Source organism: Equus asinus, chromosome 13 (genome assembly GCF_041296235.1).
Source record: "Equus asinus isolate D_3611 breed Donkey chromosome 13, EquAss-T2T_v2, whole genome shotgun sequence".
Taxonomy (NCBI): Eukaryota; Metazoa; Chordata; class Mammalia; order Perissodactyla; family Equidae; genus Equus; species Equus asinus.
The window spans coordinates 38,601,353-38,622,750 of NC_091802.1; the positions used below are offsets into that span (position 1 = coordinate 38,601,353).

The 21,398-nt window shown below is 57.7% G+C and overlaps 1 protein-coding gene across 2 annotated transcripts in view; it reads left to right on the top strand.

The window, feature by feature from the left end:
- The first annotated feature begins 755 nt into the window (after positions 1-755).
- The window catches only part of ARHGAP23 (Rho GTPase activating protein 23), a 79,863-nt gene continuing 59,220 nt past the window's right edge, over positions 756-21,398 (top strand). Inside the window, exon 1 of one of the 2 annotated variants that reach the window (XM_070483113.1) lies at positions 756-896. In XM_070483113.1, the coding sequence (XP_070339214.1) occupies positions 888-896 (9 nt within the window). In that variant the 5' untranslated portion in view covers positions 756-887. Of the gene's footprint in view, positions 897-9,157; positions 9,316-21,398 lie in introns of those variants that run through there. The other variant, XM_044744364.2, reaches the window with a different exon arrangement.

A 21,398-nucleotide genomic window follows, 5' to 3' on the forward strand; every position in this document is an offset into this window, starting at 1 on the left:
CCTCCTTGGGCCTAACCAGAGTGGGTGGCCCCACTGCCCACAAATCAGGCCCCCCCGTCGGTATCTGGGGCTTCAAACGCCCTTCTCTGTCTGCGGACAAACAGGTCAGCCCCTCCTCCTGCTTGGCACATGCCTGGGGTGTGGCCCCCGGTGGGCGGCAGGAATCTCCACGCCTGCTCCCCACACCCAGACAAGGGCTCAGAACACATTTGAATAGAGGCTGGGTCCTGGCGACAGGGAGTGGCACCCCTCACCAGCTCCTGTCTTCATAGGGTCACAGGGTCCAGACTCCCGCTCACTGGAGTGGGGCCCATGCTGCGTCGCCCGGTGTTCCAGGCTCTGTGGGTATCTCTGGCCTGCTCGCAGGACCCCTGAAGACAGGAGACAGTGGTCTGGGCCATGGGTCAGCTCTGTCACCACGCTGCTGTGTGACCTTGGGGAAGCGCCTCTGTAAAATGAAGAGTGGGGCCCTTCAGACTCTGATGAACCTCAGGAGTGAGGAGAGGGGCTTCTCTGGACTAACAAGGCCCCCAGGACAGGCAGAACAAGGGGTGCCGGTAGGGAGGAGCCTCTGGGTGTGTGAGGAGTGTGCATGCATCATGTGTGTGTGGTTGAGAGCGTGTGTATGTGCGCGTGTGTGAGAGCGCGGTGCCTCCACCCGCGGGTGGGGAGGGGAGGGGAGGGGAGGGGAGGGGAGGGGAGGGGGCGGGGCCTGCGGGGCGGGGCGGGGCGGGGGTCCGGGCCGCTGACACCAGGCGCTCCTCGCGCTGGCGGTCGCCCGGTGCTGCACCGACAGGGCCAGGGCGAGAAACGGGGCGCATGGAGGGGCCGCCGCCCCCGGCGCCCCCCGGGGCTGGCGCGGCGAGGACGGCGTAGCGGGCGGCAGCATGGAGCAGGTCAGCTGCGCGGGGCTGCGCGGGGAGCGCGGGGGCGTAAGGAGCGGGCGAGGGTGGGCGCGCAGAGAGGGAGGGGGCCCCGCCACGGCGGGAGGGGTTGGGGCGCTGGGGCTCCGGGCGGGGCCCGAGCTCTTTGGGAGGGATGGGGCTGGTGTGACACAGAGCTGGTGTGTACACACACACCCACACGCACGAGTACTCCCCCGCCACCGACACACGGAGAGGCGCGCACAGAGGGCGCACACGCTGCCTCTCTCCCCACCCCCCTCCAGCAGGAGAGCATCGCATTTAGAAGCCCCCCTCCCCACTCGGTAAGGTCCCAGCCCGGCTCAGATCCTAGGCCTGAGGGGGCTGCAGGCTGTGCAGAATGAGGGAGTGACAGGAGGCAGCCATACGACTACCGCTGACCCCCAGACCCCGGTGGTGGGACCTCAAGATATAACCATCCCCCTCCCCCTCTACAAATCAAGGGGCTTCTCCCAGCCAGGCTCCCTCTCCTCTCCCAGTTACAGCCGCTGCAGCAGCTGCTGCCACCATTTCACGGCAGTGAAAAGATGGGGTGGGCTGGGCAGCTTCTCCACGGCCCCCCATACAGACCTGCCCCCCCAGCCTGGCCCCAGGGGGCCGTCTTTCTTTCACACAGGCTCCATCAGAAGGGAGCAGAGGTGAAGACCCCCTCAGGTCAGAGCTCCTCACCCCCTCCACAGAACTCAGCAAATCCTGGACAAGTGGAGCGAGTCCCCTTTAGTGAGTGAGGGGGCCTCTATCCTGACTCGCAGCCCCCTGCTCTAAGAAGGGCAGCTGCTGGTGGGGGGTGGTTCCTGAGGCCCCCTTGCTCCTTTCCTAATCCCGACTTGGTGTGAGGTCTTGGGGTGGCGTCTGGAGTGGTGGGGTTTTCTGTTCCTGGGCGTGCCTTCAAGTGCTGTCTGCACTCCCCGGCTCCTTGGGGCTGCTCTACCTAAAGCAGTGGCCTAGGGCCCCAGGCCCTGAGACCCCTCCCCTCCAGACTGGCAGAGGGGTCCAGGGTTGCCTGTGATAGTGGTGAGGAGGGGCGTGAGGAGGAGTGAGGGTGAAGAGTCAGAGGGGGGGAGGATGAGGAGTCAGGAAATGGGGTGATGCTAAGTTCTGGGGGCTGGAGGGGGGCTCTGAGAAGGCACGAAGTGCTCTGGGCGTCTTCCCCAGGCTGGGCGTGATGTTTGGGGTGGGGTTGTGGGCTGGTCTAGTCTCCAGGCCTGTTTGGCATCTTGGTTGTTAATTTAAATGGCCAGTGGCAGCTCCCTGGAGCACCAGACCTGGCGGGGGAAGGGGACTCAGTTTGTCATTATCTGCAGCTGTTTTCATTACTGACTCTACCCTCAATTCCACTTGGAGTACAAAAAAGTGTGTCGGGGGGACAGTATTAAATATCACTGAATTATATTAAAATAGTTAATTTTATGTTATGTTAATTTCACCTCAATAAAAAAGGGAGAGACGGGACTGGGGGCCGCCACTACTTTCTGCCTGGAGGACCCTAAACGCATCTCACTGGACCCACGGCTCGGCCTGAGATGCTCCTGAAAGCAGCCCCACGGCGGCCTCCCCCAGCCTTCTGTGCTTCCTCTGGGGGGTCCGCTGCTTCTCTTTTCCAGGAGGCAGAGCCTGGCTCCCCTGTGTGCTGGCATGGTGGAAGGGAGGAGAGAGCTGGGAGGAGACTCAGGACATTGGGCTCCTGCCCTGGCCCCATCCAAGGGACACTGGGAGGCCCTGGACATCTGTCCTCTCTGGGCTGCTGTGAAATCCCTGCCAGCTGTGCTGAGTGGTGGCTTTCTAGGTCCTTTCTAGGGGTCCTAGGACACTCTGCCAAGCAGCCAGCCTGGCCCCTGGACCATGAGACTCCCCCGTCCCCGTCCAGATGGGGACTCTGATGACAGCACAGTCGTGGAGGTGCCCAGGCTGATGTCAGTGCCTTAAGGCAGCCCCAGCCCTGCCAGCCCCGCCAGCCCCGCCAGCCCCATGGGTGTCGCCAGCTCTGGATGTGCCGGAAGCATGGTGTGTATGGGGAGCTTCTGAAATCAGAGCTGCTTTCGCCCACCAGGGGAAGCTCCTATTTTAAGTTTCCCATGTGCTGAGCCCTCTTGTAAAGCAAAGAGTCCTTTTATAGTGCAAGAGCCGCCCTGTATGTTTGGTATGTGTGGATTTTGGCATGTGGGGTTTCCTTAAAGGGGAGCATGCCTGGAATCTCTCACAGGGGCTGGAATTGCCGGGTGGGGTGTGTGCCGGGACTGAGGGGCTTGCCCCTCTGTGGTCAGTGTCCTGCCCCTCTTTTCTCTCCATCTAACTCCTCTCCCTCCCTCCCAGGGCTGGCTCAGGGCCAGACAGAGGAGAGAGGAGCAGCTGCCGGGGATTTCCAGAGCTTCTAGAGGGAGGTGGGAGCCACCCCTCCCCTCTGTTCCTCTCCCCTCTCCTTCTCTTCCCTTTCTCTACATTTCCATCCTCTACCCTCCTCTTCCTTCTTCTCTTCCACCCTCCCCTTTCCTCTCCCAGAAGGGCAAAATGGAGACAGTGAGGAGAGTGGAGCAGGCCCCTGGTGGGTGCAGGGATGTGCAGGGGCTAGGTGGGGCTCCGCACGGTCCAGGGGCCTGAGGCAGAAGCAGGGCTGCAGGCCAGTTGCTGGAAGAATTTAAAAGCCCTCATAGGATCATAGAATTCAGCATCCTGGTGCTGGAAGGAACTACCTGGCCCAGCTCCTCCCAGGGGATGTGCTTCATAGAAAGAGCAAAGGCTTGGTTAGCGTCAGACTTCAGCCGGTTACTTCACCTCTCAGCCTGTCTCCTCACTTACAGGCTGGGGCTAATAATACCTACCTCACAGTGTTGTCATGGGGGGCAAATGAGACAATGTTTGTAAAGAACTTGGCACACAGTAGGTGTTCACACATTTTACTTCCTTTCTTCTCCATCTTGGTGTTCTCAAGCCCCTGCTGGGTGATGTCATGATCCTTATAAGTCATCCGTTAACTTTGCGCATCACACACACCGTCCGGGCCACCAGTCTCCAGTTGCCCAATGTCACACAGTTGAGAGCCTGTAGGGCTGAGACCCCAGCCCAGGGCCTCTTCCTCTCCCCGCCCCATGACATAGGTTCCCCAAACATGTTCGCCTAAAGGGCTGCCAGTTGAGAGCGGCAGGGCTGGGGCATCTTTCATCCACCCTCTGCCCTGACACCAGGGTTTCTCTGGGTGTGGCTTGTTTGCCCTGCCGCCAGCCCAGAGAAGCAGCAGCCTCTCGCTCCCACCCTGAGCTCGCTGTCCAGAGGTTGCTGGGCTGGGGTCCCAGCTGTTGGGCAGGCTGCCAGTGCCCCTCGGCCCCAGCCTGGCCATGGGTCTGTAGCCTCCCTCCCCAAGGTTGTTCAGGTGGGATTCCTCTTACCCAGAATTGCTCAGGGACCTGCAGCAGAGATGCGGGTGGGGACTGGTGTCATCTTGAGTGGCCCGTTGCCCCACCCTACACCATTAAAGATGCTCAGTGAGGTCCACTCTACAGGATGCCTGGGGCTTCTGCCAGAGCCTGGACCCCACCCTCTCCCCAGCTCTCAGCTTTCAGGCCTCCTTTCTCTGCCACTTGCCAGTTGAGGGCCTTCAGATCTAGGCCACACGCTGCCTCCCGGGGCCCCTGCCTTCTCCCCTTGTTATGGAAGGCTCCTCTTGTTTTGCTCAGTGCTCTGCCTGCAGCCCCATCCCAGTGCCATCCCAGCCTTCCTCTGCTGTGTTTGTTCCCCTCCCTGGAATACGAGCTCATTGAGGGCAGGCACATTAACTGATTCATTGAACTGTCCCCACCACACACAGCAGTTTGCATGTAGTCGGTGTTTGATAAATATCTTTTGACTTGACTGAACTGGGCCCCCCACTTGCTTTGGAAATGCAAATTTAGGTGGGGGTGGTGTTGCTTTTGGGGGTCAAGCAAAGGACGCAGGGGCTAAAAGTCAGAGGCACAAGAACAGGTGTGATCTCTCCTCGGCTCTCCACTCTGGTCTGGCCCTCCTGCTCTGCTCCACCAGGGGGTGCTCTTTCCCCTTTGGTGGAAGGGCCGGAAGCTGTGGCCAGGTTTATGGCCACCTGCCCTACAACCCGCCTGCCACCCATCATTTTTCCTTTTTGGCTCACAGAGTGCTTGGAATCCATTATCAAATGTGAGCCCCAAATCGGAGGCAGGCAGAGAAGGCCTTATTGTTTCCATCTTACAGAGGGTGAAACTGAGGTTCGGAGGGTGTACCCATCCTCAAAGACATATAGGACCCGGGGGGCAGGACCCAGGTCTTCGGACTCTTGGTTCAGTGCTCCTTGATGACACGATACAAACCCTTGCTGGCTCCTGGGTCAGGCCTGATCCCGACCCTGCACGGCTCTGGTCTGGACTCCCAATCTCCCCACAACGCTCCCCTCCTAGCCTCTGCCTGGCCCTGGGGAAGGCGGGTTCTTCCTCTGGTGCCCCACACTCTGGGTTCTTTTCCCTTCACTCTTCTCCTCGTGTCCCCTCAGGCTCTCTCTCTCTTGGTGCCTGCTCCAGGCTTAACCAAAAAGTCTGCTCAGGTCTCCCCCACACAGACGGGAACGTGCCTCGTCTGCGGCTCACCTGTGCTGCCGGACCGTCCCTTCCCTAGCCCCGTGGTGGCCGGTTCCTCTTCCTCAGCCCAGATGATCTCCTCACTGCGCAGTCTGGCCTCCACCCCCATCCGTCCCCGGAAAGTGCCCTCTCTGCCTGACACAGTGCTGCTTCCTCCGGCCACCTGCCTCCTCTCAGTCCTCCTCACCTGCCCCTAAAGGCAGGTGCCCCTGGAGTCCTGTCCCACATCTGCTCTCCTCTCTGCACCGTCCTGGAGAAGCTGAAACACACTCCTGGTCCACTGATGACCTCCAGAGCCGCGTCTCTAGTTCAGGCTCTCTTCCAGGAGATGGACCCAGAGTTTAAGCTTTCTGTCACCGCTCCAGCAGCAACACAGCCTGAGGGTTAAGCATGTGGACTCAGGAGCTCCAATGCCTGGGTTTAAATCCTGTGTGACCTTGGGGAGGATACTCAAGCTCTCTGGGCCTCAGTTTCCTATCCATAAAATGAGGATTATAATATCTCTTTCACAGGCCCTTTGTAAGGCTACATTAGAATAATACATACAAAGGACCTAGCACAGTGCCTGGCATGTCCCCTCTTCCTGAGAACACTCGAGATGTTGTTCTGAGCCAGAAACCTTGGCATTGTTCTAGACTCTTGTATCTCCTATGCCCAACACCCAGTTGGTCACTGAGTCCGGGTGGCCTCTGATATTTGTCACCCCCCCAATCCCTCCCACATCCTTGGTTCTTTTCTGAGGTGCCACAGTGGCCATGGCCCTTCTCTGCATAAATCCCTGCCCCAAGCCAAGCTGGACTCTAAGTGCCTCAGGCGTCACCCCTGGGTCACATTCCCTCTGCGTTTCCTTCCTCACTCCTCCATGCTTCCTGCCCACATACACATGCTCTCCTTGGCTCCAGCCTCACCGCTAGAGTCTGCTATCTCCCACTTTGTCCGTGACAGCCTTTCTCCCTGGAGGGCTTTTTCCCTCATTCCCCACCCCACCCCACTCCTGCCCCATCCATGAAGCCCCAGAAAGCTCAAGTCCACCTCCTTCTGGAGCCTCCCTCTGCTTCTCCAGCCTTCCATTGCTCCTTTTCTGGGGTCTCACTCTAGAGTCAGGATTGGTGAGACCAGGACCCCTCAAGGGAAGGAGCCAGGCCTTGTCTCTATATCCCCAGGGGCAACGCTCCACTCCCCACCCCCTCATATATGAGGGCTCCCAATAAACATTTGTGAATGAAGGAAGGTATTGGGCTGGGGGAGGAGTTTAGAAAGAGGAAGAATGTAAGGAGGGTCCCCAATGAGGGACACCCTCCACCCCATGTTAGGCTTTACTGCCCGAAACCCCAGAGAAAGAGTGTGCTGGGAATAGAGTGGATTTTGGGGTGGATGGTGAGACGCAGGGAGTGAGGTGTGGGGAGTCAGAGGAATAGGGAGCCAGGATGGAGCAGAAGGATGGGAGGAAGAGGTGTTGGAGCAGGTCGATGAGGGAGAGGCGGGACAGAATGGAGGTACAGGTCAAGGTGCAGGAAGAGGTGGGAAGGGCAGCAGGGTAGGGGAAGAGCGTACTTTCTGGGAAGTGGGAGAGGGTGGGGGAGGTGAGTGCTGTGCATTGTGGAGGGAGGAATTGCCTGCCGGCCACTGTGAGCTCATTTCCTCTCACCGCCTCCTGCAGTGTCTGAGGGCACCGGCTCTGGAAAAAGTGAGCCAGGGGCACCCCAGAGGCCACCACCCTCCTCCCCTCCCCCACAGCCTCCGTTCAGTCTGGATCTCAGATGCCACTGCCTCCCCTTTACACAGACAACCCATTTGTTCTCAGAGGAAAGGACCCCTGAGCCAAGGTGGCAGCAAGCCTTAGACCACTGGGGCTGCAGGGCAGAAAGAGGCAGAAACAGGTTGAAGATTAAGCAAGAAAATACAGGCAGTGTGACACATACAGTTAGATAGCCGGAAGGACTCAGAAGTGGGGGATAATTCTGGCTGCACATGACCTTGATGAAGAGAGGTCGGAAAGGAAAAGGAGTCATTAACTGCCACTCCATCACTGTAAAAGCATCCTTTTCCATTGACTTCCAGGGGATTTGAAATAAATTAAATAAAGCATAAGATTTTAAAACAAGTCAGTATCTCCTTCCTCAGGCTCACAGGAGTAGGGTTGGCCTGGTGGGGTCTGGGCCGCTCTGCCCCCTCCAGGACCTGAGTCCCTGATCCTGATCAGAGATGAAGGGGTGGGGGTCTTGGGCTGACTCACTGTCAAGAGTCTGGGTGGTGGGGGTGGGGGTGAAACAAACAGGTTTTCCAAGGTCTCCTTGTCCCAGAGCGGGTGGGTGACTCCAGTACATGGCTGGGCTTCCCACTTTCTTGCCTGCCTTATCTGAAACATAGTTCTTTTTTTTTCTTTTTTTGAGGAAGATTAGCCCTGAGCTAACTACTGCCAATCCTCTTTTTGCTGAGGAAGACTGGCCCTGAGCTAACATCCATGTTCATCTTCCTCTACTTTATATGTGGGACGCCTACCACAGCATGGCTTGCCAAGCGGTGCCATGTCTGCACCTGGGATCCGAATTGGTGAACCCCAGGCTGCCGAGAAGCGGAAGGTGCGCACTTAACCACTGCGCCACAGGGCCACCCCCAAAACATATTTCTTCTATCTGTGGCCTCTGCCTCCCTTTCTTCACAATCTGGGTGAAGGAATACAGGAGCCATAACACTTCAAGAAGGCCTGGGAAAGAGGTGAACATAGGCTGTAGGAAATAGGAGGTAGGAAGGGTGTTAGATCGCAGAAAGAACTTTTCAGGAGAAATGAAGGACTGAGGGGCTGTCCCTTCCTGGACTGTCAGAGGATGGGCTGGAAGGATCCTGCTTGGGAGCAGGGAAATGAGGAACTGGCTCAGGACCCCGGTGACTCTTTGGGCCCAGCTCAGAGTGAAGCTGAGAAGGGAGCTTGTGACTGGGAGGCCTGGGGGCGGTCTCTGCTCTCACGGCCACCCACTACAGAGCTGGTCAATGGGCTGGTCCAGAGGCCTGAGCTACAGGCTGGCTGGTTCGGAGACTGGTTGGGGTACCTGCCAGCCTCTCTGGTCCAGCCTCCAGTCTCCGGCCTCTGCCTGGGAGGGGGGCCCTAGATGGAGGGGTGCCGAGCCCCCATAGGCATCACCATCTCTGCCCTTGTCTCAGCTTCCGTGAGTCTCTGGAAGGAAGGCTCCCTAAGCCTTTTTCTTCCTTTCCCTGTCTTCCATCTTGGATCTCTTCATCCTTCTCTCTGACTTTCTCTGCTTCTGTCTACTCTATCTCGATCTTGTCTCTGCCTCTCCCGGGCTTTCTGTGTCTCTCCAGGTCTGTTTCGGACCATCTCTGGCCGCGTTTCTCTCTGCTTCCCTTTCCCTTCGTCTCTTCCTCTCTCTGCGCTAGTTCTGGTTTTTGGCGCCCTTGTCCCCTTTCCTCGGCCGGCCCGGGTCACCGTCTATCTGGGCCGGTCCCCTGGAGGCCCCTCCCCCTCCAAGACCACCTCTCTTCCCCAGGCTGTGTTCTGCCCTCTACTCCGCGGCCAGCGCAAACCCTTGCCTCAGCCCTCTTCCCGGGTCTGCTGCCTTAGGGAGCAGCGGCCAGCGCGCCCCGACGGGAGCGCGGCGGGAGGAGCGAAGGGGGCGGGCCCCGGGGAGGAGGCCCCCAGGCTCGGCCCCGCCCCCTCCGGCCCCGCCCCTCGCGGGTCCCAGCCTGCGCCCCCAGCAGTGCCCTGGCCGCAGAGCTGCCGCTGCCGCCCGATGAATGGAGTCGCCTTCTGCCTGGTCGGGATCCCGCCCCGCCCGGAGCCCCGGCCCCCCCAGGTGAGGGCGCTGGGCCAGGGGAGGGGGCGGCTCCAGGCTCTGCCGGGGAGCTGGCGGCAGGGCCGGGGTCGCGGCGCCCGCGCTCGGCGGGCACAGCCTGGGGCGCACGGGGCGGACAGCGCGGGCACGCCTGCGGGGAACATCGGCTGCTGGCGAGCTGGGGAGGGGGCCAGAGCGAGGGCTGCCCTGGACAGGGAAGTGGGAAGGAGGGAGGTAGGCATGGGGCCGGGACGCTCACAGGGTTGCCAGGGCAGGGGGCACCGACCGGGGCGGCGGTGCCAGACCCCCGGGGGCTGGGCAGCGGGGGCGGGAGGCCAGCGCCTTTTGTCCGGGTTTTTCAGGCGGGGCGCCTGCCGCCGTTTCCTCTGCCCGAGTTTTCGTTTTCCGTTGGCGAGGCCCCGGCACAGCTGGAGGGAGAGAGAGTGGGGGAGGGGGTTCCCGGAGAGGGATGTCCTTGGCCACAACGGCCCGGACACCTACCTCCCCGCACCACACTCGCCCCCTGCCGGGCCCGACCGCGCGACGAGCTGCGGGACGCGGATCCGCCACCCTTCTGGGTCCCGGGGAAGAGAAACAGGCCCGGCACCTCCGGCCCTGCAGGCGCAGCAGCCCTCCCCTCTGTCCCCTCAGGCTGGCTGTGGGTGGGTCTGGGCACGGGGTGCCAGGGGCATTACTCAGCGCTGGGCTGCTTTGCTTGGGTCCTTTCATCTGCCAGCTGCTGAGGCTGGGGAGGGGCCAGCAGGGGCCTCGGAGCCCCATGGGGCCAGCCCCCTACCTCTGAGCCTGGCTGCCCAGTCCTGTTGGAGCACCCCAACACATACTGCCCCTTCCCAAGTTGAAAGATGGAACACTCTCAGGCCAGTCGTTTTCTCAGCTTGGAAAAAAAGTTCCCTGGGGGTCCAGGTTGGGGTCAAGGCCTGGGCTGAGGCCTCCTCCTCTTTTGACAGTGCTGGAGGACTTAGGAATGCTCCTCCCCAGCCCTCCCCCCAGTGCTGGAGCTGGGGTCTGGTGCTTTGTAACCTCTTCCTGACACTGGTGTGTTTCTCAGGAGCTGGCTGTATGCTCAGCTCTCCCTCAGTCTGCATCTCTCTCCCTGGATTCCCTCTCCATCTTTCAGCCAAAGCGTTTCCTAATTACAAACTTGAATTTCAAGATGGACAGGGGGTGGGGGTGGAGGTCATTAAGCCTGAGTCTTTTGGATTCTCCCCCCAGACCAACACATACCTCATCTGCAACCCCCACCCCCACCTGAGGCCCTGCTGGGGGTGGATGCATTGGGTCCCACGTGGTTCTTCCCCTGGCCAGGGCAACAACCCCATTCCCCAAAGTGGCAACTCTCACTGCGATGTGCTCATTGGCATGCAATTTGAATCTCGATTACATAACCCATCATTTCGCCTCCAAACACAGCTCACAGGCCCCCAGCCCCAGCCTCTTCTTCCACTTGCTCACAAGGTGGTTGGGTCCACCCCTAGGTGGCTGAGAGCTCCAAGTTCCTGCATCTGAGACCCCACCCTCCCCTTGGGAATGATGAGAACAGTAAATTCCTGACCTTCAATGCTGGGTTTGTGGGCCTCAAAAGCCCAGTGAGTGGGCAGGGGTGGGGGTGTTGGGGGAGCTATTAGAGTCTGAGACTACACAGAGATCGTGCCAGGGCTGGAACCCGGGTCTCCTGATAGGAGTCACAGTACAAGATGAAGCTTTGTGGAGGCGAGCATTATTAGGAAGGTGGCTTTGGGACACATGGGGAATGGGGCAGGCTTTTGAGGCTCCCAGCCCAAGCAGAGAGCGACTGGACCCAGGGAATAGGCCTTGTGTTTGGGCAGCCTGGATGGGGACCTCTGTGCCCCCTCATCAGGCCAAACTTGAGCTCCTGGGGAATGGAACCAGAGGCCTCTCTGGCCCCCCGGGGGTGCAGCATTGTTGGCATGGGTGGGAACGGGGATGAGGGAGGGTCCCGGCTGCAGATCAGGGCAGATCAGGGAGTGGGCAGAGGCATTTATTGCTTTCTCCTTCGTTGCAGGGATCCTTAGACGGACTTCATGATGTGTAAGGTGAAAAGAGAGACTACAGAGGAGAATGGAATAAGTTACAGTAGGAGGGATTGTAGGTAGCTATTTGGGAGAGCTTCTAGGGCGAGGCTTGTGAGCGGCAGCATCCCAGGCTAGCCTGGAGCATCACGCAGGGAAGTTCCCTCCGGTATAGTGGTTTAGGTAGATTCTTTCTTTCTTTTCTTTCCGTTTTTTTTTTTTTTTTTTTTTGGCTGAGGAAGATTTGCCCTGAGCTAACATCCCTGCCAATCTTCCTCTATTTTTTAGTATGTGGGCCTCCAGCACAGCATAGCCGCTAACAGAGTGGTGTAGGTCCATGCCCAGGAACCAAACCCGGGCCACTGAAGTGGGGTGCACCAAACTTAACCACTAGGCCTCCAGGGCTGGCCCTAGGTAGACTCTTACGATGTTGGAGTCCAGTGTAGGAATCTGGAGAGATTCATGGCAGATGCAAATATGTTCAAATGATCACATACATTAGTGCCTGAAAAAAAAGCATTTTTAAGGAGGAGGAGTTGCTTTAATAGTATAGCTGCTAGTTAAGGCATAGATGGCAATTATTCTGGGCCAGGATTTATGTAAGTTACCACATTTAATCCTCACAACACCACCGTGACGTGGATACGATTACTGTCCCCATTTTACCTTTGAGGACACTGAGGCACAAAGAGCTAATAGCTTGGCTGAAATCACATGGCTAACAAGGAGCAGAGCCAGGGGAGGAACCCGGTAGTCTGGCCCGTGTCCATGCTCTCACCCTGCTATCCTGCTCAGGACCTGCTTTGTGCCGCTGTCACTCCCACCCCAAGTCTGGGTTCATCTTGGACACAGTGCAAGATCAAGGTCGACGTCTCACTGGATTGGAGCTTGGTTGCTTGTCTTTCTCACGGCTGGGGACCAGAGGCCACGGGGTGGTGAAGCCTCAGGTGCCCGTCCATGTTGCTGGGTGGGCAGTCAGCTCATTTACTCCTCCAAGCTCGCATCCCACCCTGTGCCAGTCCGTAGCACTTGGGCAGTGGCTTGCTTCATTGGTGCTTTCCTTCCAAAGGGGGCGTCAGTCCTGCTCTGTTGGCTGCAGGGGTTCAAAGGTGAGATATTGGCTTGGTCAGGGGTTTGGACAAAGCCTGGTTTGAATTATCCTGCTCTCTCTCCCTCCCCGGAGAGAGCCATGAATAGGGCCTGTGGGAGCTGGCTCTGCCTTTCCCCTAGCACCCCCCACCCCCTTCAAACAACCCGCCTTTAGATCCAGGCCCCCCTGTTTCATGTGAAATTGTGCCAGCTCATCTGCAGGGCAGTGCCAGTCAGTACCAGGAGGCATCTGCTCCCCACTGCCTCAGTGGGACGTCAGGCTGGGGTGGGTTTGGCACTGGACTTCAGGGTGAGTTTAAATCTCTGTGGGGGTGGAGCATTTTCATCACCTGTCAGAGCCGGTCCGGACCAGAGTGGTCATCTTGTCCAACTCCCTCATGCTACAGGGGGGAAACTGAGGCCAGAGAGGGCACAAAATCAGGTAGCCTGTGAGTGGTGGATGTGAACCCAGGTGTTCTGACTCCCGGGCTCCCAGGCTATGCTTTTCCTCACATGCTTCTGTCCCTGGTGTCCCCCTTCAGTGCAGGGCTCTGGGACAGGGAGGGAGAGGGAAGGGCGTGGAGGAGCAGGGATGAGTGGACAATGTGTCCCGTTCTTCTCTGTTTCCCCAGTGACCAGCACAGCGCCTGGCACAGAACAGCCCTCCGTAAATGTTTGTGATGTGCAAGTCAGGGAGCAGCCCCTCCCCTGGCCTCCCGGGGTGCCCTGTGCTCAGCTCTGCCCCCGGCGCTGTGACGGTCGGTCTGCACGTCAGTCTCCCCCACCAGGCTGGAGCTATTTGAGGGGAAGAAGAATATTAATAGCAACTACTTCCATAGTGCTTACCACGAGGTAGGTACATTAACATCATCCCATTTGACAGATGAAGAAACTGGCACAGTGAGATTACGTGGCCTCCTAGGGTCACACAACTACTAAGTGGCCGAGCTAAGGAGTTGAGCATGCTCTTAACCTCGTTCCAAGTGGCCACAGAGATGTCGGGTTTATCCTGGTATCCACAGGGCCTCGCACGCAGCCGGTACTCAGAAACTGTTGACTGACTGACTGACAATGTATGGAAAAACCACAGAATCCTGTAGTCCAACCCTTTAGAAGTCTCTGGGATTGGGGTCTTGGGAAGGCAGCCTAGAGGTGCCTCGCTGTGTTATGGACGCCAGGAGGGCCTGAGGCAAATCTAGAAAGGAAGGGAAAGCTCACCCACATCCTGTCATGACTGCCCTCTAAGGCTTAACAGGGGCCACTGGGGCCCCGCAGTCTCCTGGCTTCTCTCCTGCTCTCCCTCCCTCCCTTCTTCCCCAGAGTTCCAAGGGAATGGTGCTGAGCAGCGGGCACGTGGGAAAAGACTACAGAGGCCTGTTCTTTTCATCTCTCTGGCCCTGAGATGTTCAGCCCAGAATCCCCCTGGTGAAAGATTCTGTGCCTTTCAAGTTGAGGGGTAGACAGAGTGTCTGGTTTGGAGCAGGGCCTGCCACAGCTCTTAGTTCTCCATCTTTCACTGGAAGGTGTGTTGGATTTCCAGCCACCTCCAGTCTAAAACCTTCGGCCGAGGGTCGTCTCCTCCAACCTCCTCAAACCCTCGTGCCCCTGGGCAGGTGCCCTCTTCCCCTCTGACTCCCCCTGCTCCCCATTTGCTGGTTTGAATGAACATCGGTCAGTCACTATCCCCAGACCATACTTCATCTGCTGACAAAGCCTCGGGGGGAGCTGGCTGGGAGAAAGAAGACTGAGTGCGGGGGATGCCGTCTGCCTTCTAGCACAGACAGGCAGCCGGGGGAGAAGAGAGGCCCGGGCCTGGTGTGGCCCCTGCACACTGGGAGGCAGGCTGGGTGTGCGGGCCCTGCCTTCAGCCTGCTGAGGTCACATTTCAGCTCTCCCCCTTATTCACTGTGCCACCGTGCCCAAGGTACTTAATTGTTTTTAGTCTCAGTTTTCTTATCCCTGAAATAATCCCTTAAAATTGTTGAGAAGATTCAGTGAGGTAATACAGGGAAACTGGCTGACATTTGGTCATCTCAACAATTAGTAGCAACTATTATTAAACAAACAACAGTCAATGGATGGGAATGAGAACACCACGCTTTGGGCTCAGTAAAGAGAACCCATTATGGTTGAAGTAATCTGAAGAAGAAATGGGAAATGGGCTGTCCCTGGAGGTAATGAGGCTGCCATCAGTGGAGGTGAGCAAGCACAGGCTGGGCTAGAGAGAATGCAGGCATTGGATGAGGGGTTGACACAGAAAACCCTAAGGGCCCTGCTTTGGGATCAGCACCGTGTGGTAGAAAATGAGAGGAGCGGGTGAGAGCTGGTTCCCGCTGTGGGGACCTGGGAGGGGAGTGGGAGCGGCTGCTGTGGTTTGGGCTGTGAGGTTCCTCTGAGGAGAGGGAGTCCTGATAGGCTGCCTGGAGGAGGCCTGGAAGGATGGCTGTGGCTCTGATGGGTGGGAGAAGGTGGGAGGCCATGGTAGGCCAGGGAAGGGCTTGGTGGTTGAGGGGCACCTGGGCTGCTGGTGCTGAACTTGGCCCTAAGGCTGCCTCCACGTCCTGGCTGCCCAGGGGGGTTGGGTGTATGGTGGTGGTGGGCAGGAACTGGTGGCTCCCTGACCTCCTACCCCCCAGCCCTCCTGGAGGAGGGGTGGAGAGCCAGGCCCTGTAAGGAGCGGAACTGGAGAAAGAAAGACTTCTTATGCCTGTGCATTTGGGGGCGTCTGGGGGTCGGGGGAACAGTGGGGCCTTTGTCCCCAGCCACCGGGAATCTGGCCGAGGAGCTGGCCCTGGGTCTGACTGGGCCCTCGGCAGGCAGGTCCTCTTTGAAGTGACCCTTTCAAAGCTCAGCCTGAATCCCTGGGAGGAGAGAGCCTGGGGCGGGGCATGGGGATGACTGAGACCCACAAGCCAAGGAGGGAAACAAACCCAGGCTGGCTTCTTTGGGCTGGCAGGCTGGCAGGAGGTGTGTGGGCCAGAGGAATGTAGCCAGGCTGGGGGGACATGTGGGAGCTATGTGGGAGGATAACCACTCTAGGGGTCTTGGCCCCCAAGCGGGGGTCAATCTGGGGAAGGGCAGAGTTCATTTTGGCCCCGTGCCTGGTTTCTATCAGTCCCCAGCTTGAATTCTGTCCGGCTCTGGGCTCCTAAGTCTGGGGCTTCTTCTTCCTTTTTCTTTTCCTCAAAGAGTGTGAGAGCTCCCTGGAGACACTCGAGGGTGGATGCAGGACTTAGAGCCCTCGATAGGTGGGAGAGCTGGAGATCTGGGCTGTTTGAGTTGTTCCTGCCCCTGAGAGCCCCCGAAAGGCTGGAAAGGGAGGCTGAAGTGGAGACTCCCACCCTCCACCACGGTTTCCCTCCTTATCACTGCGGCGGAAACTGTGTCCTTCTTCAAAAGGGAGGGAGGAAGGGAGGGAGAAGCCCCCAGAGAGGGAACATCTTTCTAGATTTCAGCTGGAGAGGGACCGGGCCGGTGGCGCAGCGGTTAAGTGCTCACGTTCCGCTTCGGCGGCCCAGGTTCACTGGTTCGGATCCTGGGTGTGGACATAGCACCACTTGGCACGCCATGCTGTGGCAGGCATCCCACGTATAAAGTAGAGGAAGATGGGCACGGATGTGAGCTCAGGGCCAGTCTTCCTCGAGAAAGGACAATGCAGAGGAGAAGAGGCAGAGGGACGGGACAGGCAAAAGAGGGAGGATGGAAGCCAGATGAGGGGGCCCAGTTTGCTGAGTTATAATCTGAGGGTGGTGGAGAAGTGCCCATAGTCTCTTCCACTGACCTGCTGTGATTCCATGGAAGGAGGGAGGGAGGAGCGGGTTTCAGCTGGCAGGTTTGTGGACAGTGGGGGCTTGGCAGCCCAGGTGAGAGCCCTGCCCCACCCTGAGGCTGTTTTCTAGTTGGCGCCCCCACACCCTGTTCTCTCCTTGGTGTCATGGCACTCTCTGGACTTGGGAAGATTCTCCTAAATCTCCCTTTCCTCTTCTGAGGGTGTGGCCCCTGCTTCCTCCGCAAGAGACGGGGAGGAGGGAACTGAGGACCCAAGGTCCTGCATGCTGGGGGGCTGCGGGTGGTTCTGGGACTCTCCCATATCTTGCACTGGCATCTGCAGAGCTGAACCCTCATTAGCTCTAATGAAGCCTTGGCACTGTGCCCCCCTCCTCCCTGCAGCACCTGGTGGAGGTGAGACGGGGGGAGGGGGCAGCTGAGGCTGGGCCCAGAGCCTGGGAGGGAGGTGGGATATCTGCAAGAGGGGAGGGTAGGAGTCAGAAGATGGGGACCATGCAACAAGGCTGGGGCTGCTGATGGGATAGAGAAATAGGCCCCCTTCCCTTTCCCACCGGGACCTTTCCCTCCTCCAGTGGCTCCCAGATGCTTAGGTTCCCACAGTGCTAGGGAAGGCATCATCTGAGAGACCGAGTGTGGCCTGGGGGCACGGAGGACATTCCCAGGGCTGGTTGCTCAGTGTCCCTCCTGCCCTCTCCCTAATTTCAGCCTGGGGCAGGAGAAGGACCTGACACCAGAAACTGCAGGTTCAGTGCCTGGGAAAATCGGGCAGCAGCAAGATCTTAATGCAAACGGGCCTTTGTTCATTTGGTGATCATTTCTGGGTGCCCTCTCACTTCCTGTGTCTCAGCCCCTCTGTGGGTTTTGGGACCTGGATGAATAAGACTCAGCCCTGCCCTCAAGCGGTTTCTTGTCTGTTTTTCCTACTACCCGAAAGCTCCACTAAGATTTTATAACCATGGGCTCTGAGATTTGGCTCTACGCTGCCTGCAAGTCCAGAACACCCCCTTGCAGCCCCCTGCCAAAAATGTTAAGATAAAAATGGCCTGGCTTAACTGGAGGAGACAGACCTGAAGCAGACACCCGCGAGTGTCTTCACTGTGACATCATTCGAGTGTGAACATGGCCACAATGGCGGGAACAGGGGTTTAAAGATGGAAACGGTGCCGCTGGGTAGAATCACTGTAGGGATTGGTTAAAAGCCAGTTGGTGATACGATTAATCTCCTTATCTCCTGCTTCCAAACCTATCGTCCAGTGGATCATTCTTTAGTGAAACTTCTTTTGATCCGTTTTCAGGGGCCATCATGAAGTGGTTGAATGTTTACTGATACAAGAACTGAGACCCCGATAGGGTAAACAACTGCGCTAAGCCCAGCATCGGACTGTAATCTGGCTCTTTCTGAATTCTAAGCTTGTCCTGTGTCACTGCTGCATTCCCTGACAGGGCAGAGCCTGGGAGGACGCCCCCGTCCCTGGGAAGGTAGCCTGTCTCCCTGCCCGCAGCTGAGCCTGGAAGTCCAAGCAGGGGTTGGCATAATGAAGGAGGGTGGTGGATATGGACAGCACGGTTATGTTCTGCTCCTCTGTGACTCTGCTGTGCACAGGGACCCCCTGGGGCTGCCTGGAGTCTGGGTCTGCTCTTGAGTGGTGTGGAGGACCCCAGGGCTTCATAAGGAAACAAGGGCCGAGCCCCTGCCGGCTCTAAAGACGCTCCAGCCCTGAGAGGAAGAAGGCTTCACTGAAGAGGCGAGGCCTGCCCAGGCTTGCCAGAGGTCTGCTGGGGCAGGAGGGGGTGCTGGAGAAGGGAGAAAAAGGCATTCCCTACAGAAGGACCCAGCACGAGCAAAGCCCATTCCGTGTGAACCAGCCTGGCCTCTTACAGGGTCAATGAGCGTGAGATCAAGAGTAGCGGGAGAGGAGATTGTCAAGGCCCATGAGGTCTGGATCCTGCCCCTCCCCTCCCCGCTCATGGTGGACCCCTCATGCCGTACTGAGGGACTTGACTTGCTCCCATAGACACTGTAGAGCCATGGCAGGGTGTTGGGCAGTGGCAGCAGCAGACCAGGTGAGAGGTGATGATGAGGGCTGAAACTGGAGTTGGAGATGGAGAGGACGGGATAGGAGTGGGATGCATCACCCTCCTCCCCTTTCCAGAAATTTGCCGCACCATCTCTTCCCCTTGTCTGATTTAGCCTTCCGTGCCTTCTCCATTTCTCAAACTCCTATTCATCCTTCAACGCCCAGTTCAAATATCCTTCTCTGTAAAGCACTGCCCCTCCCCCCCAATTTTCTCAAATATATGGGAACTTCCTCCTCTGCGCACTAGACCTTAAGTCCCATGAAGGTAGGGACTTCTTCCTATTCACTGTTCTATTTCCAGCTTCTAGACCAGGCCCTATTGACTGAATATTACTGACTAATGAAATGAACCTTACCAAAGCACTTGGCCCTGCATTGTGAGAACCACAAAATAATAACAATAGGAATATTGGTTGCAGTTAACGTTGCCGTGCTGAGCACTTTACACACACTATCTCTTTAATCTGCACAGCAACCCCATGTGGAATAGATTATCTCTATTTCATAAGTGCAGAAACAGAAGCTCAGAGAGGTTAGTAACTAGTCCAAGGATACACAGCCAGGAAGTGGGACCAAATTGGGATTCAAACCCAAGTTCCTCTGAATCCTGTTAGGAACTTTTAAACACTATGATCTGCAGACTATTTGTTGCATGTCTATCTCTTTATAAAGTCAGGGACTGTTTTATTAATTAAAAAAAAATCCTTTGTGGACTATCGAACTAAGATTTGTTGAAAAACTCCTATGTGCCAGGGACTCAACACTGAGTCCTCTCAAGGACCCATTTACAGCTGAGGAGACTGAGGCTTGGAGAGGGAAGAGATTTGACGGGGATCACACAGCCGGGACTTGAACTCAGGTCTCTTTGACTCCTCTTTTCCCAGTGTCACTCAGAGCTGGGCTCTGAGGTTGCCTGACTTGTTTAGGGGCACACAAAGGGCAAGACTGGGCTGCTGACTGGGTCTCCTGGCCCTAGCCCAGTGTGCTCCCCTCTGCAGTCACTGATGGGGAAGGGGGGTCCAGAGGCAGGCACAGGGCTGTTGCAGTTTCCCAAGTACTCAGCTGTCTGTCAGGCATGTGAGCCCCAAGGAGGCGAGGCTGACCTGGCGCTGGGGTAGGCAAGGCTGGTGTCAGAAGGTGGCAGAGCCTTACAGGGCCTTGACAGAAGAGGATGAGAGGCCTTCAGTGCACAGCATCAGTGGGATTTCAGCCACGGGGTGACCCGGGGGACCTCCAGGCGTGGGCGCGCAGCCGCCTGGGTGGAGGCGGGTATGGGCAGGTGCTGTGGGCTGGGTATTTACTGCCTCTTGTTGAGGCGCAAGTTCCCAGACCGACAGAGATCCGCCAATCGGATACGCCCGTCGCTCCATATTTGCATTCATTTACATGGCCACACCCCTTCGCTCCTGCCACTCAGCCTCCGCCCCAAGCGTGCCTCCTTGGCCTCCGCCCCATTTCAGGCCCCTGTGCTGGGCTGGCGTGGGAGGATCTGGGGTCGGGGGCTGCGGGGCGGGAAGGGCAGACCTGGGCTGCCAGCCTGCCCGCACTATTCATAGCTCAGAGGCTGGCGTAGTTCGCATACTTGGCGTTTCTCACGTCTGGCTGGCCCAAGGCTACCGCCCCTCTGCGCTCTCCCTGACTCCCTCCTCTCCTTTCCCCTTACCCCCTCCTCCCTTTGCCTCCTGCCCCACCTTGGTCTTCTCAGCCATCTTCCTGAAATCTAGAGAAGGCCGAACCCGCAGGAGGAAACTGAGGCCTAGAGAGGGGGCGTGTCTTTCGGCCGGGCCTCGAGGCAGAAACTGGTAGTAATGAGGCGTGTAATGAGGTGGCTGAGAGCCTGGGCTCTGCCGGCAGACAGACCTGGGCGTGAATCGGAGCTGCCGCTATCTGTGGGACCCTGGCAGGTTCCTTACTAGCAGTCCATGAAGCTTTTTGGAAACAGTCAAGCTGAGACCTGGAGGATAAGGGATCAGTTAAGGGAAGGTAGGGGAGGAGAGACAAGTGTTACATTCTAGGGAGAGGGATCTGTGGATGGGGTGGGCCAGCCCTGAGGGGATGAGGGCTTGGCCAGCTGCGGTGAGGGCACAGAGGACACTGCAAAGGGGATGGAAGCAGCTTCCCCTTTCTCTCTACCCCTCTCTCCCTTATTCCAGCACCCCCACTTTCTGGGTCTGGTTCCCAATGAGCAAGGCATGGGGTGCAAAAAGATAAACAAAGATCTGAAGCAGCCCCTGCCCCAGGTAGACCCCTGCTAGGGACCAGGGCCCTGCCACCGTGGACTCTGAGGAGAGACGAGCATCCACCCTGTGCCAGGTGTGTGCCAGGAGCTGAGGATTTGACTCCCAGCAAAGCAGACATGGTCCCAGCTTTCCAGAACTCACAGGGGGATGTTGGTCAAAATAACTTCATAAAGTTATAGACACTTACTCAAGAGTGCTATGAGAGGGTGCCCAGGGACCTGACCTGATCTGCGGCCCAGAGGAGGTGTCTCTGGGGAAGTGACTTTTTTGCTGGGAACTGCAGGGTGAGTAGGAGTTAATTAGGGTGTGGGTTGGTGAGGCAGGGAGGGAGCTGGGGAAGAGAGAACACCATTCCAGAAACAGCATGTGCAAAGGACCTGAGGCTGGAAGGGTGCCTGGTCCTCAAAAGAACTGGAAGGAGGCCAGGGTAGCTGGAGCACAGAGGAAGGGGGTGTGGTGGGCGTGAAGCTTAGAGGCATGTCCCACAGAGTCTGGTGGCCATAATATTAAAACAATTAGTCTGGACTGTCAGGGGCCAGAGCAGTGATGGTGTCTTGCAGCAGAGTGGTGGATATGGTGAGGTGGGTAGACTCAGGAATCAGAGTCCACTCTCTGGTGGGTAGGATGTAGGCTCCCCCCATAGGGGGAGCCACACCCAGAGGCCATAACGCCTCCCATTTATAGGTTCCCAGAATGCTTTCCTAGCAACTAGCTTCATTTTGTAGCTGAAGAAATAAGAAAACCTGTGTGAGCTTGAGGTCACACAGCCAGAAAAGGGCTGGGGCCAGTACCAATGGCAAGTGTGACCCTTTTTCCATATCGGCCCTCTTGATGCTGGGACAGTGATCTCTCACCAG